At 34.2% G+C, this 15,239-nt stretch overlaps 1 protein-coding gene across 1 annotated transcript in view; it reads right to left on the bottom strand.

The window, feature by feature from the left end:
* ITFG1 (integrin alpha FG-GAP repeat containing 1) overlaps nucleotides 1-15,239 on the bottom strand; it is a 281,953-nt gene that overhangs the window by 184,261 nt on the left and 82,453 nt on the right. The window contains exon 8 of the mRNA XM_026014322.2: nucleotides 5,383-5,464. Coding sequence (XP_025870107.1) covers nucleotides 5,383-5,464 — 82 coding nt within the window. The remainder of the gene's footprint in view (nucleotides 1-5,382; nucleotides 5,465-15,239) is intronic.

Genomic DNA, 15,239 nt, shown 5'->3' with positions numbered 1-15,239 from the left:
TTATTTAGATGACCTGACTGACAATTCCCAGGCTTCACTAACATGCTAGGCATTTTTCCTTCGCTTCAAGAATAAATGTCATCTCCTTATGATAATCTGATATATATGAAATAGCATCAGGTTTAGATACATAAATTTATCTATTATGAGATTTAAAATGATTCAATCTATAGAAAATGCTAACACTCTATTAAAGCTTTCAATTTAACTTTTAGTTTTGTGGCTCTTTATTGATTTCTACTACATCTGTTATTGCATACAAAATTAATGTTTTAATGTTTTTTCTTTAAGTCTGGTTATAATACTTTTTGATAGATAAAAAGTACCTTATTTTTCTTGACTTTTTGTCTTATGTAATTTAATAGAGAGACACCACTTTATCTGTAGAAATTCTAGAATATGGTATTTTGACCTAAAATACAGTTTAAAAGAACTATACAGTAGAAGACACAAAATGTGTTTTCCAGAAGAGGACTGCTTAACCACTGGAGGCATCTATGGGTTGGAGATCTAAGCACCTCATCTGACAGTAACCAGTAGCAGCCACTATTTATGAGCTGATTTCTAAGGCTCAGAGATTGCTAAAGAGTTCTGCAAGTTACATCTTTTGGGTCACTAGTGCCCTTTTAACCTGTAAATGCAAACACTTTTTCTTGTCATAATATTGTCAGTGGCTTTGAACCACCTTTTGGCCCTTTTTATCTTATTTTTCTATCAAGCTATTTATATTCTCTTCCTTGGAGGTCTCATTTGGGTCTTGACATCTTAGCTTTTGGAGGATTTTTAAGCTTGTTTTGTTTTATTCCTGAAGCTAGGCTTCCTAAATGTTTCAGGAATGTTCCAGCTTTGTTGTCTTACTAGTATAATTAATGTGATGACTCTAAAGTATCTCTAAAGTATTCAAACAAGCTTTCTCTTCTAATTACCTATCTCTATGAAGCATGGTAGAGAAAATAATTCTTTTAGTCACTCAGAGGCTTTTTTTAAACCTCTCTAATGTCAAATCAATGACTAAATTTACTGATTCTTTCTTTGCAATGTTTCTCACACTCGTCCCTCCCATTTATTGATGTAGTTAGTACATGCTTTTACCTCTTCATGACCTGCCCTATCTCCTGACTAGTTTCTATCTCTAGAAAATCCAGTACTTTTTAAAACTTTAAATCTGCTCCTCTTTTGATATAAAAATCTCAGGCGTATCAGAGATTCTAATAATTTTCCTCTGAATTCCTATTCCATGTCCAAGAAGCAATATCTTCTGCATATCCTACCAGACCAGAAGATTTTTACTTTCTGAAGTTAATTTAAGAAGGTATTAACAAAAAGATGTTCAAAATTGTTCTGTCTTCCCATTGCTTTCAGAGAATAAAATTAACATCTGCTCATCTGCTATCATTTGGTAATCCAGTGTGTTCCAGCCGATTTTTGTATGTTTTTATATTTTTACAGAAACTCTATTCAAGCCTTAAGTGGTTTATTCACTAGTCACAAATTACACCCTGTTTTCATACCTCTACATATTTTTTTTAAAAGATTTTATTTATTTATTCATGAGAGAGAGAGAGGCAGAGACACAGGCACAGGCTCCATGCAGGGAGCCTAACGTGGGACTCGATCCCAGGTCTCCAGGATCACACCCTGGGCTAAAGGCAGCGCTAAACCACTGAGCCACCGGGGCTGCCCACCCTGTTTTCATACCTCTACATATTTTTTTTAAAAAGATTTTATTTATTTATTCATGAGAGAGAGAGAGGCAGAGACACAGGCACAGGCTCCATGCAGGGAGCCTAACGTGGGACTCGATCCCAGGTCTCCAGGATCACACCCTGGGCTAAAGGCAGCGCTCAACCGCTGAGCCACCGGGGCTGCCCACCTCTACATATTTTTAACCAAACCTCAGAGTTGTTTCAAAGTCTAGTCCAATACTCACCTCTTCTGTGAGCCTTCCTACCCTTTCGCGGCCTAAAGTGATTCAACTTGGCACAATACTTTGCATCATGTCTATGGCATTAGTTCCATAACTAATAGTGAAATACAGCCTAGTTTCTCTTATATTGTGGCAGTTGTTTCTTTATTCTTGTGTTTTTTTTTTTTTTTTTTTTTTTTTTACAAATTTTGCGCTTTTGTTTTCCCCATTAGACCATACAATTCTTAAAGGGAAGGATCTTACCTTAAAAATCTGTGCTTTCTTACATGGCATTCAGTACAATACTTAAAACATGGCAGGTCTAACTTTTGTATTTTATCTGTAGGAGTTAAAGATCTTCTTAAAGTACATTATGTTCTCTAAAGAAGTTCACCCAACTCAGAGGATAGGTTCAATTATATACGAAGTTAGAAGTACTATGCCAAAAAAATCTAATGACACTTTAGGTACATACTTTTGTTTCTTTCTTGCTCACTATTATGCTTCCATAATTTACTATTTCATTATTAAATCAATATATTAATCTAACCACATAACAGAAAATCTGAAGAACATGGAATAATATGATAACCTGCTTTCACATAACCATCATTATCAGTTTCATCTATTTTTTTCTAATCTGTTTTTTTTAGATGATTACATTGTGTAACATATTGTTTTTTAGATGTTACATTGTGTAACATATTGTTCTGCTCTTTTCTTCTAATAGAATCTTTACAACTATCACTTTCATGGGCTGTATAATATTCCATGGAGTTTTATTTAGCTGATTTCTCAAAGAGTATTTCTTTGTCTTATTAAAGAAATAAGTAACATAATTATATTTAGCTTGGATAATTATTCTGCTGCTTTTTTGGTAAAGGCTCCTGATATGTGAGATTTTCAACCATCCTACCTACCTCCCTTTGGCTATAACTAGAATAGCCTAAATTTGAAGTAGATTTTTAAAAATCTTTAGTAAAATATTTTATGTTAGCAGCTAAATATTTCATCATAGCTGTAAAGCAGCTTCTGTTCCTAGGCAATTTAAGTGAGCTGGGGGCCATTTAAACCCTCCTTCCTGGTACAAGATTGTTCCCGTAAGTTCTATTATTTATTCAAGCATGTGCTTTTTTTTTTTTTTAAACCCAATTTTACCCATTTGGTAAATAGCGAATTTCTGAAATCATGCTGCCTTCCTGGCTGTCAGTCCCTTCCCCTGACTTGGTTCTAACAGTGTGTGTGTGTGCATGTGTGTAGGGAAGGGGAGTTGAGGGTGAAGGATAGGATGCAATTCACAGATGTATTCAAATGTATAGAAACATAATGAGTTACCACCTCACACCAGTGAGAATGGGGAAAATTAACAAGGCAGGAAACCACAAATGTTGGAGAGGATGTGGAGAAAGGGGAACCCTCCTGCACTGCTGGTCGGAATGTGAACTGGTGCAGCCACTCTGGAAAACTGTGTGGAGGTTCCTCAAAGACTTAAAAATAGATCTGCCCTACGACCCAGCAATTGCACTCCTGGGGATTTACCCCAAAGATACAGATGCTATGAAACGCCGGGACACCTGTACCCCAATGTTTATAGCAGCAATGTCCACAATAGCTAAACTGTGGAAGGGGCCTCGGTGTCCATCAAAAGATGAATGGATAAAGAAGATGTGGTTTATGTATACAATGGAATATTACTCAGCCATTAGAAACGACAAATACCCACCATTTGCTTCAACGTGGATGGAACTGGAGAGTATTATGCTGAGTGAAATAAGTCAATTGGAGGACAAACATTATATGGTCTCATTCATTTGGGGAATATAAAAAATAGTGACAGGGAATAAAGGGGAAAGGAGAAAAAATGAGTGGGAAGTATCAGAAAGGGAGATAGAACATGAGAGACTCCTAACTCTGGGAAATGAACTGGGGGGGGAGGGGAGGTGGGCAGGGGGGTGACTGGGTGATGGGGACTGAGGGGGGCACTTGATGGGATGAGCACTGGGTGTTATTCTATATGTTGGCAAATTGAACACCAATAAAAAATAAATTTACAAAAAAAAACCAAATGTATAGAAAATGTGCATTTTGTATATATTAATATTCATAACCTTATTAAATGTCATCTGCTTTTTTGGACTCATTAGCAGTCTTGTTTTTTGATAATACCCAACTAAAAATACATGGACTTTAACAATTTTGTTAAAAACAAGGCACTTTATCATACAAAACCACAATTATAAGACAAGTAACTTCAATTTCAAGGTTCTTAACCAGAGGTTAGGGGAGGTATATGTGCCCTCTGAGAATTACATAATGCATATATACTTTTTTTTCTAGAGAGAGACTTATAAAAGGATTTGTCATTAATCCAGCTAATTATGTCAGTCAGCAAATTAAAAGAAATATTTTCATATATTCTATACTTATTTATTTATTAAAGACACCAGAAATCTGCTCAAAATCAAAGTAACATTCAACATAATGAAACTAAAATACAGTACAACACAGAGATGTGTGTGGATGTTTCCATCAAATAACACTATTAAACCTGCTTTAGATGCCTTAGGATTTATTTTATCTCTATGACACTGAATGATGGGTTGATTTTGATTTAATCAACTGAGCAAAGAGCAGTAACAACAATAAAGCCAGGTAAGTCTGATGAAAAGATTCATATTTCTTGTGATCTTACTCTGTGCCCAACACTGTGCTCTACTCACATTCTGTCATTCACTGTAGTCTTGTGAGGTGCATATGATCATCACTGTCATTTTATGGATGAGGAAACAGGCCTCTGGACATGGTGACATGTCATCTGAATTCTGTGGAACAGGCTGAGGTGTTTATTGGCAGAATGAAGGAAAAGTAGGAGGGGAGTGAACTTTAAACTCTTCAGTGTTGGTCATCTAGACTACCTTCCCATCTAATACCAAAATCCTTTTTAATAATAATTGACAAATGGTGAAAGAGCCATACATGTTTTGGAAGTTCCTAACCAATGTGAACTTATAGTATGGAATTTTATGGCAAACAGATTCCTGTGTCCTCATGTGGCAAATTCCTTGATGTTACTTTACTGCTCTTTGGGATTAAGAGGTAAATAAAAAAATGTTCTTAGTATTGAAGTTTCAAGAGGTCAGGTTAACTCCAATTTTTCTTTTTGGTTCCATAATCTAGATGTATATGAAAACTTCACAACTACTTGGTATTCTCTAGAAAAGCCTCATTAGACTTCCTTGTTTTGCATGTTACTCCTGCAAACAGGAATCTTTTAGGTTCTAATTATACTTTAAACATAAATGTCATAAATTGCTCCTGGTATTAAGGAACTGACCACCTACCACATATAATATTAGGAAAGGCATCTTTTAAATCTTTAATAGTTCTGAAGATAATAAAATTATATTCAAGTAGAGGAAATTAAGATGACTAGGTTAGAGACAGGGGTAGAATTTGAAAGATGAAAAGAATCTTACCAAAATCTGCAAATGCTGACTGTCCAACCACCATCATATTTTGAGGTTTTTCAAATATAGTACTGACAGAGAAATTTCCATCCTGTTAATGGCAGAAAATTTTGGGTTAGACTATCATAAACCATTCATTTGTCAAGTGTGCAAGAAAGCATTTAAACTGAAGCAGGGAAATAAATAATTTAAGGCTTTTGTTTTACTGCACAAAAATTATTCCACTTTCTTATAATACCTTTATCACGAAAAAAAAAGAAGCTCTAAGCTCTAAGTTGATAAAGATTGCCTGGAGTGCTTTCCTTGGTGTCCCTTCTAGTTTTATATTATTTACTAAATCTTCATTACAATTTCAGGCATAATGAGTGTCTTCTACTTTCAAGTACCATGAAAATGGTAGTATATTTGGTATATTCTTTATATTTGGAAATATAAATAAGTATAAAAAGATCATTCCTACCTTGAGGGAGCTTATAGTCCAGTTGGGACATAAGATATGTCAGGAAAACAGAATTTCTGAACGTAATATATATAAATGGTACAAGTAAGTGGCAAAGATACTATATCTTACAGATTTCAAAGAAAGAAGACCTCTGTTGGGCATAATTAAGAAAAAAATTAAGATTCAAATGAGATAAGAATTCCACTCTTCCTTAAAGAGCCAATTTCTTAGGAACTCAAGTTGAAGTATCATTGAGAAAAGGGAGCAAAGAAGACAACTGGCAGGTATTAATGAGAGGTGGCTAAGCTAAATAAGAAAAAAAATCCACTAGAGATCCTTGATTTCAATTACTCTTTTCAAAATGGAGAGGTACACATCTTACTTATAAAAATATGCATTTCTTTAAATTATTATTTCCTTTCTATAATTTTAGACCATGACACCAGAAAAATCAACCAACACATTGAATTTGGGATTTGGAGCACTTAGTTCTATACAGAGCTCTCTTCTTATCACTGACATCTCTATTCACTATTTGACGTACTGACCCTGATTATGACATACTTTATACAGATATCTATCTATATGTTGAAAAATATTTTTAAAATTAATTTTTTCCCCTAAGGATATTCAGATTTGCATGTTAATTTAATTTCATGTGAACAAATCCCTTCTGATATTTACATAGAAAGGCACTGCTGCCTTGAAAACATGAAGACCAAATGCTTGGAAAATGAGTAAGTGGGTAAGATTTGTTTTGTGATGGGCAATTTTCCAAACATTTTAACACTCCATTATCTACATTCAGAAACATGTTTCCCCTATAATTATTAAAGTATCTGATATGCTTTTTGAATGATCTTTCTATAGAAATCTTATTTACATAGTATCTTAAACCTTATGAATCCCCTCCAGTGTGAGTACCTGAAATTACATTACAGATATATCAAAGGTGCCAAATTTCTGACTAAAGTGTCAAGTGTTTTTGCATTTTAGAAAGATCATAGCATTGGGTGTACAGTGGACATAATGGTTCTAGAATGAATGGAAAAAAAATCTCTTCTAAAATACATCAGCTTTATGTACTAAAGTGGAGTATCAACCCATTATACTGATTCATGTGAACAAATTACCCCAATGAAGTTCTGTTAAACTTAATATTTCTAGATATAACCTCATGATGTATCTCCATCAAGAAACACTGAGTACTTTCCAGGTGATGGCCTCCCATGTCTAAGATGTCATATAAATTCTGAACCCCAATAGAAGGAAATCAATACTTCCTTCCAACCACTGGAGAAAGAGAATATATTTTTGCTATGGTGAGAATATGCAGAATACATTCTACAAACAACATAATGGGGGAAAGACAATACCTTATCAAATTTAACTTCCCTTTATTATTATTATTATTTGTTCTCTACTCCCATTTGGTAGTAAAACACTATATATAATTCAATCTCCATTCAAATTAGTGTCATTTACATATGTAATAAAAATGATTCAACAAACTTCATCAATATGTTTATGAGGTAACACATTTTAACATGATATATAAGTACACTTATTTTCAAACATGAAACTTTTATGTACTTGTTTAATGTAGAAAATACAAGTACAGCATCAAGACTTTTAATACTGAGAGAGTAGAATAGTCTGGTAGAAAGCACTAGACATAGAATTAGATGACAGGGATTCTAGTCTTGCTTTCATTGGCAAGTTGTACTGCTTTGGAACATCGACTTACTGTTCTGAGTCCTAGTTCTTAACTGTTAGTAAGGGATAAATGTACTGCCTACTTGAGGGTTCTAGAAAGGATCGACGCAATGATAGATTAGAAAGTATTCTTCAAAATGTGAAGTTATCAGGCACTTACATGGTATATTTATAATGGCAGTCCTGAGCTCATGAGCTGCAAGTACTTTCTTCATGGGCTATTTGACACTAATACAAGGCATTCTGTCCCATTCTTTACCATGCTGTTCTTACTGGCTTTCACTGTATCCCTGCAAACCAAAGCTGGGCTAAGTTACTAGTGGTTCTGCTGCAGTTATGTCTTTTGTCTTTCCTTTTGCCTATCTGGTTTCTGAAATGATTGTACAATGAATGACTTAAAGGTAGAAATTTTAGAGACAGATTTCCTAGTTCAACTTTTAGCTCCATTGTTTACTGGTGTTCAGATCTGTATGTTAGTTCTTTCCCATCTTTATTTTTTATTATTTTTAAAGATTTTATTTACTCACAAGAGACACAGAGAGAGAGAGAGAGAGAGAGAGAGAGAGAGAGAGGCAGAGACACAGGCAGAGGGAGAAGCAGGCTCCATGCAAGGATCCTGACGTGTGACTTGATCCTGGGACTCCAGGATCACACCTGGGCCAAAGGCAGGTGCTAAACCGCTGAGCCACCAAGGGATCCCCTGAATATGTTAGTTCTAATCTAAGCATCTGTTTACTTATCTTGAAAATGTATTTTTACAAAATTTCTGTGAGGATTAGTGAAATAATCCATATAAAGTGGTTAGTAGAATATATGTACATAGTATCACTTAGTTAACATTAACTATTATTGCTAGTAGGAACACTAATAGTAATATCAGTATTTCTGTCACCAAAACTACCACCTACCACTGAAATAGCTAACCCACTGCCATTGACAGAGGAAAAAAACCTGCCATTTTCTGCTTTAATTTCAACCACAAATGCAATGTTTTAACAAGTACCTCTCTGTAGATGACTACCTATACTTTGGCCTGCACATTTTTTTTGGCTGTTATTTTTTTTAGAGAGAGAGAGAGAGAGCGTGAGTGCACCAAAGGGGAGGGTAGAGGGAGAGAAAATCTTAAGAAGGCTCCATGCCCAGTGTGGAGCCTAATGTGGGGCTCAATCTCACAATCCTGAGACTGTGACCTGAGCTGAAATCAAGAGTTGGATGCTTAACCAACTGAGCCAGGTGTCCCCAGTCTGCATGTTTTAATATTTAATGTTAAAACTGTCAAATTTACAATGTTTGAAAAAAATGATAAAGAAGCAATAGCTGATAGCTGTTTTGTGTCTACATCTTTATTCATATAAAGCAATGATTCTCAACAGGGGTGATTTTGTTCTCCAGGGGATATGGAACAATGACTGGAGACCTATATGATTGTCACAATTGAGTCAGGCACTAGCATCTAAGTGAGTAAAAGTCAGAGATACTGATCAACAACCTATAGGACACAGGACAGAACTCTACAATAAAGAATTATCTGGACCCAAATGGTAATAGTGCCAAGATGAAAAATTTCTGACATAAAGGGTGGTAGGTAAAGTCCAATGACTTTGCCATTCTTGTCCTAGTTGTTCCCCTTTGTGACACTTACCTAGTCTCTTCTCTGAGTTCTAGCATTACATTTCTTCCTTTTTTATTCTTTTTCAAACTTTTTTTAAAAGATTTTATTTATTTATTTATTCATTCATTCATTCATTCATTCATTCATTCATTCATTCATGAGAGACACAGAAAGAAAGAGAGGCAGAGACACAGGCAGAGAGAGAAGCAGGCTCCATGCGGGGAACCCAATGTGGGACTCGATCTCGGGACTCCAGGACCACACCCCGAGCTAAAGGCAGATGCCTAACCGCTAAGCCACCCAGGCGTCCCATTTTTAAAGATTTTATTTATTTGAGAGAGAGAGAGAGACAGAGACAGAGACAGAGAACGCATATGAGCGGAGAAGGGGCAGAGGGAGACGTGGACTCTGGAATCATGACCTAAGCCAAAGGCAGCTGCTTAACCGACTGAGCCACCCAGTTGCCCCTAAGTCTTATATTTCTAACCATCTCCTTGATATGTTTCTTAGCTGAAATAAGTTTTTTCCTGTCTAAAATTAGATATTTCATTTGTCTTTTCTCTTACTGGTCATTAGTAGAAAACACAAGTTAAACTTGCAATAATGGTCTTTCTCTCTTGCCACATTTGTCCCTTCTAGGCCTTTCCCAAATTAATCATTCACCTCTTTACCAGGTTATAGTAAATTCCACCTAAGTGATCTCCCCATCTCCAGATCTTCCATGCAAACTTATCTGATAGCAAGATAACTGCAATAATGAAAGCTCTTATTCATCTTACCTTCAGTCCTAAATTGTTTTAAAGCTTCTCAATAAATATTTAAAAGATCAAATTAGTTTAGAAGTGAAAGCTTTTGCTGATCTTATCTGAACTAATTCTTAAAATCTTACCTTCTAGTATCTTCTCATGTTCTGGCCCAAACCAGCCACATTTTACACACTGAATATGTCCTGGGTTTCCTGTGCCCTCCCTTGCCCATCTCTCTCTTTTTTGTCACTTCCTATCACTAGGTAGGAACCTCCTACCACTTGTACAAGTGAACATCCTGCTCACTTGTACTGGCCGTTTTAAATACCATATTTTTCTTAAAGTCTTCCCTGATGATCGTGGATGGATCAAATGGAAGCAACTACTCTGTCTTTGAGCTACCTGCAGCATGAGGTTTGTATATCTCATCAAACCAGCCAGAGTTGCCCATACTCACATCTTACCCCTTTTGACTTATAAGCTCCTTTAAATTTCATGCTTCCTAGAGCACCTATCTGGGACTTTGTGCACACTGACATTCTAACAAGATTTGCTGAAGTTCTAGTTCTTCTATGTAATATGATTTCAAGGTTTTTTTTTTTTTTTTTTTTTTTTTTGGCCAATAGTGAATACTACAAATTGCCTAATCTCTAACTGAAAATACTCATCCATTTTACAAAACCTACACTTTGATGTTTTATAAAACCTAAACTAATTGATATTGAGTCTACATTTCCCTTAATTTGTACCAGTGATTTATTAATTGTTAACATGGGGACCTTACTCATTCAGTGTTTTACAGCAAGAACAACCACTAGTCTCCATTGTCCAACAGTCAATTTATTAACTTTCTTTAAAGACAACAATAATGAAAATGATAAAATCAAAGTCTAGTCTCTTCTTGACAATTTTTCTACTACATTGCTTTACTAGGTTATATTCAGCAGGCTGCCACTCCTGAAAGATCAAAAGACATACCCAACTTTCCTAATATATAACATAGAGTTATACAAACTGAGAAAACAGAGGAATATTTTTCAAATGAAAGAACAAAACAAAACCACAGCAAAATAATTAAATGAAATAGAGATAAGGAAAATAATTAAATGAAATAGAGATAAGCAGTATGTATGAAGAATTCAAAGTAATGACCACAAAGATACTATTGGACTTGAGAAAAGAGAGTAGAATCTCAGTGAGATAAGAGATTGAAAATATAAAAAGACACCTATAAGAAAGGAAGAACTCAATAACAAATTTAAAAAACCCTAAAGGGAATCAGTAGATTAGAAGAGGGAGAAGAACAGACTAGCAACCTGGAAGACAGATAATAGAAGCAACCAAATTGTACAGCAAAGAGGAAAAAAATAAGAAAAATTAGAATAGACTTAGGGAAGTCAGTGACATCATCAAGCATAATAACATTTGCATTATAGGGATCCCAGAAGGAGGAGAGACAAAGAGGCAGAAAATTTATTTGAAAAAATAACAGCTGACAACATCCTTAATTCAGGGAAGAAAACAGACATCCAGATTCAGCAGGCCCAGAGAATCCCAAACAAAATCAACCCAAGGAGGTCCACACCAAGACACATAATTAAAATGGCAAAAAGTAATGATAAAGAGAGAATTTTAAAAGCAGCGAGAGAGATTAAAAACAAACAAAAACAACAGTTACATTCAAGGAAAACCACATAAGGCTATCAGCTGATTTTTCAGCAGAAAGTTTGCAGGTCAGAAGGGGGCAGAATAATATATTCAAAGTACTGAAACGAAAAACTGCAACAACAAAGTTATTATTCAGAAGGCAAGGAGAGATTAAAAGTTTCTCACAAACAAGTTAAAGGGAGTTTATGATCACTAATCCAGTCTTTCAATAAATGTTAAAAGGGAATTCTATGAGTGGAGAGAAAAGGCAGTAATTAGGAGTAAGAACATTATGAGAGTAAAAGATTTCACAGGTAAACACAAACATAATAAAAGCAGTAGATTAATCACTTATAACACCAGTTCAAAGGATAAAGGAAAAAAACCCACTAAAATCAATTATATCTATAAAAATCAGTCAAGGGATTCATAAAATAAAAGGATATAATATGACATCATATACAGAAAACATGTCAGGGGGGCAGAGTAAAAATTTAATGTTTTTAGAATGGGTTCAAACTTAAGAGACCATCAACTTAATGCAGATTACTGCATGCATAGGATGTTATATATGAATTTAATGGTAGCCATGTCATCAAAAATTTGTAACATACAGAAAAAATAAAGAGGAATTAATCTAAGCATATCACTAAAAGAAAAAAAAACCCCATCAAACCAAAAGGGATGACAACAAAAGAAGAAAACAGAGAAGAAAAAGAACCATAAAACAAGTAACTTAATGATAATAAGTACATATCTATCAATAATTACACTGAATGTAATTGTAAATGGACCAACTAAATACTCCAGCTAAAAGACAAAAGGTGACAGAATGGATAGAAAGGGAAGATGCATCTATTATATGTTGCCTACAGGATTCATTTCAGACCTAAAAACACGTGTAGACGGAAAGCGAAGGGACAGAAAAACATTTACCATGCAAATTCAAATGAAAAGTTGAGGTAGCAATCAATATTTATATCCAATAAAAGACATTAAAACAAAGACAGTAACAAGAGACAAAGAATAATACCACATAATGATAAAAGAAACAATCCAACAAGAGGATCCAACAATTGTAAATATTTATACAACTAATATGGTAGCATCTAAATATGTAAAGCAAATATTAACAGACATAAAGGAAAAATCAATAGGAATACAATAATAGAAAGCTTTAATACTCCACTTCCATCAATGGATAGATCATTCAGACAGAAAATCAACAAAGAAATAATAGCTTTGAATGACATATTGAACCAGATATACTCAGAACAATTTACCCAAAAGCAGTGGAATACTCATTCTTTTCAAGAGCACATGGAACACTGTATAGATTAGATCACATATTGTGTCATTAAACAAGTCTCAATAAATTCAAATTGACTGAAGTCATATCATGTATCTCTTCTGACCACAGTATGAAACTAGAAATAAATCATAGGAAAGAATCTAGAAAGGACACAAATACATGGAGGCTAAATAACATGTCATTAAACAATGAATGGGTCAAGGAAGAAAACAAAGTGAAAAGAAAAAATACGTGTAGACAAATGAACGTGAAAAAAAATTATCCAGACTCTTTGGGATGTTTGCAAAAGCAGTTTTAAGAGGGCAGTTTATTGCAAGAGAAGCCTCAAGGAACAAGACAAAAATCTCAAACAATCTAACCTTATACCTCAAGGAACTAGAAAAGAACAACTAGAGCTCAAAACTAGTAGAAAGAAAAAAAACCCCAACAGATTAGAACAGAAATATCAGAAATAGAGTAAAAAACAAAAGAACAGATTAAAGACTCAAAAGCCGGATCTTTGAAAAGATCAATAAAAAGTGATAAACCCTTATCCAGACTCATCCAAAAAGCAAAACCAGAAAAAAAAAAAGAGCGAGAAGACTCAAACAAAAACAAAATCAGAAACGAAAGAGGGGAAATAACAACCAATACCACAAAATACAAAGGGTTATAAGAGAATATTGTGAAAAATTATATGCTAATAAATTGGACAACCTAGAACAAATGGAAAAATTCCTAGAAACCTGTAACATCCAAAACTGAATTGGGAATAGAAAAATTGACTAGATTGATTACTAGTAGTAAAATTTAATCAGTATTTAAAAAACTCCCAACAAATAAAAGTCCAGGATCAGATGGCTTTACAAGTGAATTCTACCAAACATTAAAAGAAGAGTTAATATCTATTCTTCTCAAACTATTCTAAAAATAGAAGAGTAAAGAAAGCCACTCAATTCATTCTATGAAGACAGCATTATCCTGATACCAAAACCAGACAAAGACACTACAAAAAATGAAAATTACAGGACAATAACTCTGATGAACACAGATGGAAAATCCTCCACAAAATATTAGCAAACTGAATCCAATAACACATAAAAAGAAATCATCCACCATGACTGCAGGGATTTATTCCAGGGATACAAGGGTGGTTCAATATTTGCAAATCAATCAGTATGATAATATGACATTAACAAGAGAAAGGATAAAAACCATGTGATCCTATCAGCAAATGCCTAAAGAGCATTTAAGAATATACACACATCATCTGTTCATGATAAAAACTCTCAACAAAGTAGTTTTAGAGGGAACATAATAAAGGCCATATATAAAAAAACCCACAGCTAATATCACATGCAATGGTGAAACACTGAGCTTTTTTTCTAAGATCAGGAATAAGGCAAGAGTGTCCACTCACCACTTTTATTAACATAGTATTGGAAATCCTAGCCATAGTAATAAAATAAGAAAAATAAATAAAAGGCATCCACTGTTAAGAAAGAAGAAAAACTTTCAATTTGCAGATGACATTATACTATGTATAGAAAGAAAAAACTACTAAAAACATATCAAAAAACTACTAGAACTGATAAATGAAAGTCACAGGACACAAAAGAAGTATATAGAAATCTGTTGCATTTCTATATTCTAAAATGAAGTAGCAGCAGGAGAAGTTAAGAAAATAATCCCAATTACAACTGCACCAAAAATAATAAAATGCCTAGGAATATACTTACCCAAGGAGGTAAGTGACTCATACTCCAAAAACTATAAAATGCTGATGAAAATATCTGATGGTGACACAAACAAATGGTAAGATATTCTGTGCTCATGGACCAGAAGAGTCAATATTGTCATTATGTCCATTCTACTCAAAGAAATCTAACAATGTAATGAAATGTCTATCAAAATACAAACATCATTTTTCACAGAACTAGAACAATCCTAAAATTCATATGGAACCACAAAAGACCCCAAATAGCCAAAGCAATCTTGAGAAAGAAAAAAGAAGCTGGAGGTATCATAACTGCATATTTCAAGATATAGTACAAAGCTACAGCAATCAAAACAGTAAGATACTGGTACAAAAATAGTCATATAGATCATTGGGACAGAATACAGTCCAGAAATAAACCCACACTTACATGGTCAATTAATCTTTGAAAAAGGAGGCAAGAATATACAAGGGGATAAAGTTTCCTCAACAAATGGTATTGTATAAACTGGACAGCTACATGCAAAAGAGTGAAACTGAACCACTTTCTAATACAGAAGAATAAACTCAAAATAGATTAAAGACCTAAATGTGAGATCAGAAACCATAAAGCTCCTGAAAAGAAAATAGGCAGTAATTGCTTTGACATTGGCTGTAGCAACATTTTTTAAATATGTCTAAAGAAAAAGCAAGAG

This window comes from Vulpes vulpes, chromosome 2 (genome assembly GCF_048418805.1).
Source record: "Vulpes vulpes isolate BD-2025 chromosome 2, VulVul3, whole genome shotgun sequence".
Taxonomy (NCBI): Eukaryota; Metazoa; Chordata; class Mammalia; order Carnivora; family Canidae; genus Vulpes; species Vulpes vulpes.
Note: the sequence above shows the minus strand (reverse complement) of the source record. Positions and strands in the feature narration are given on the sequence as shown.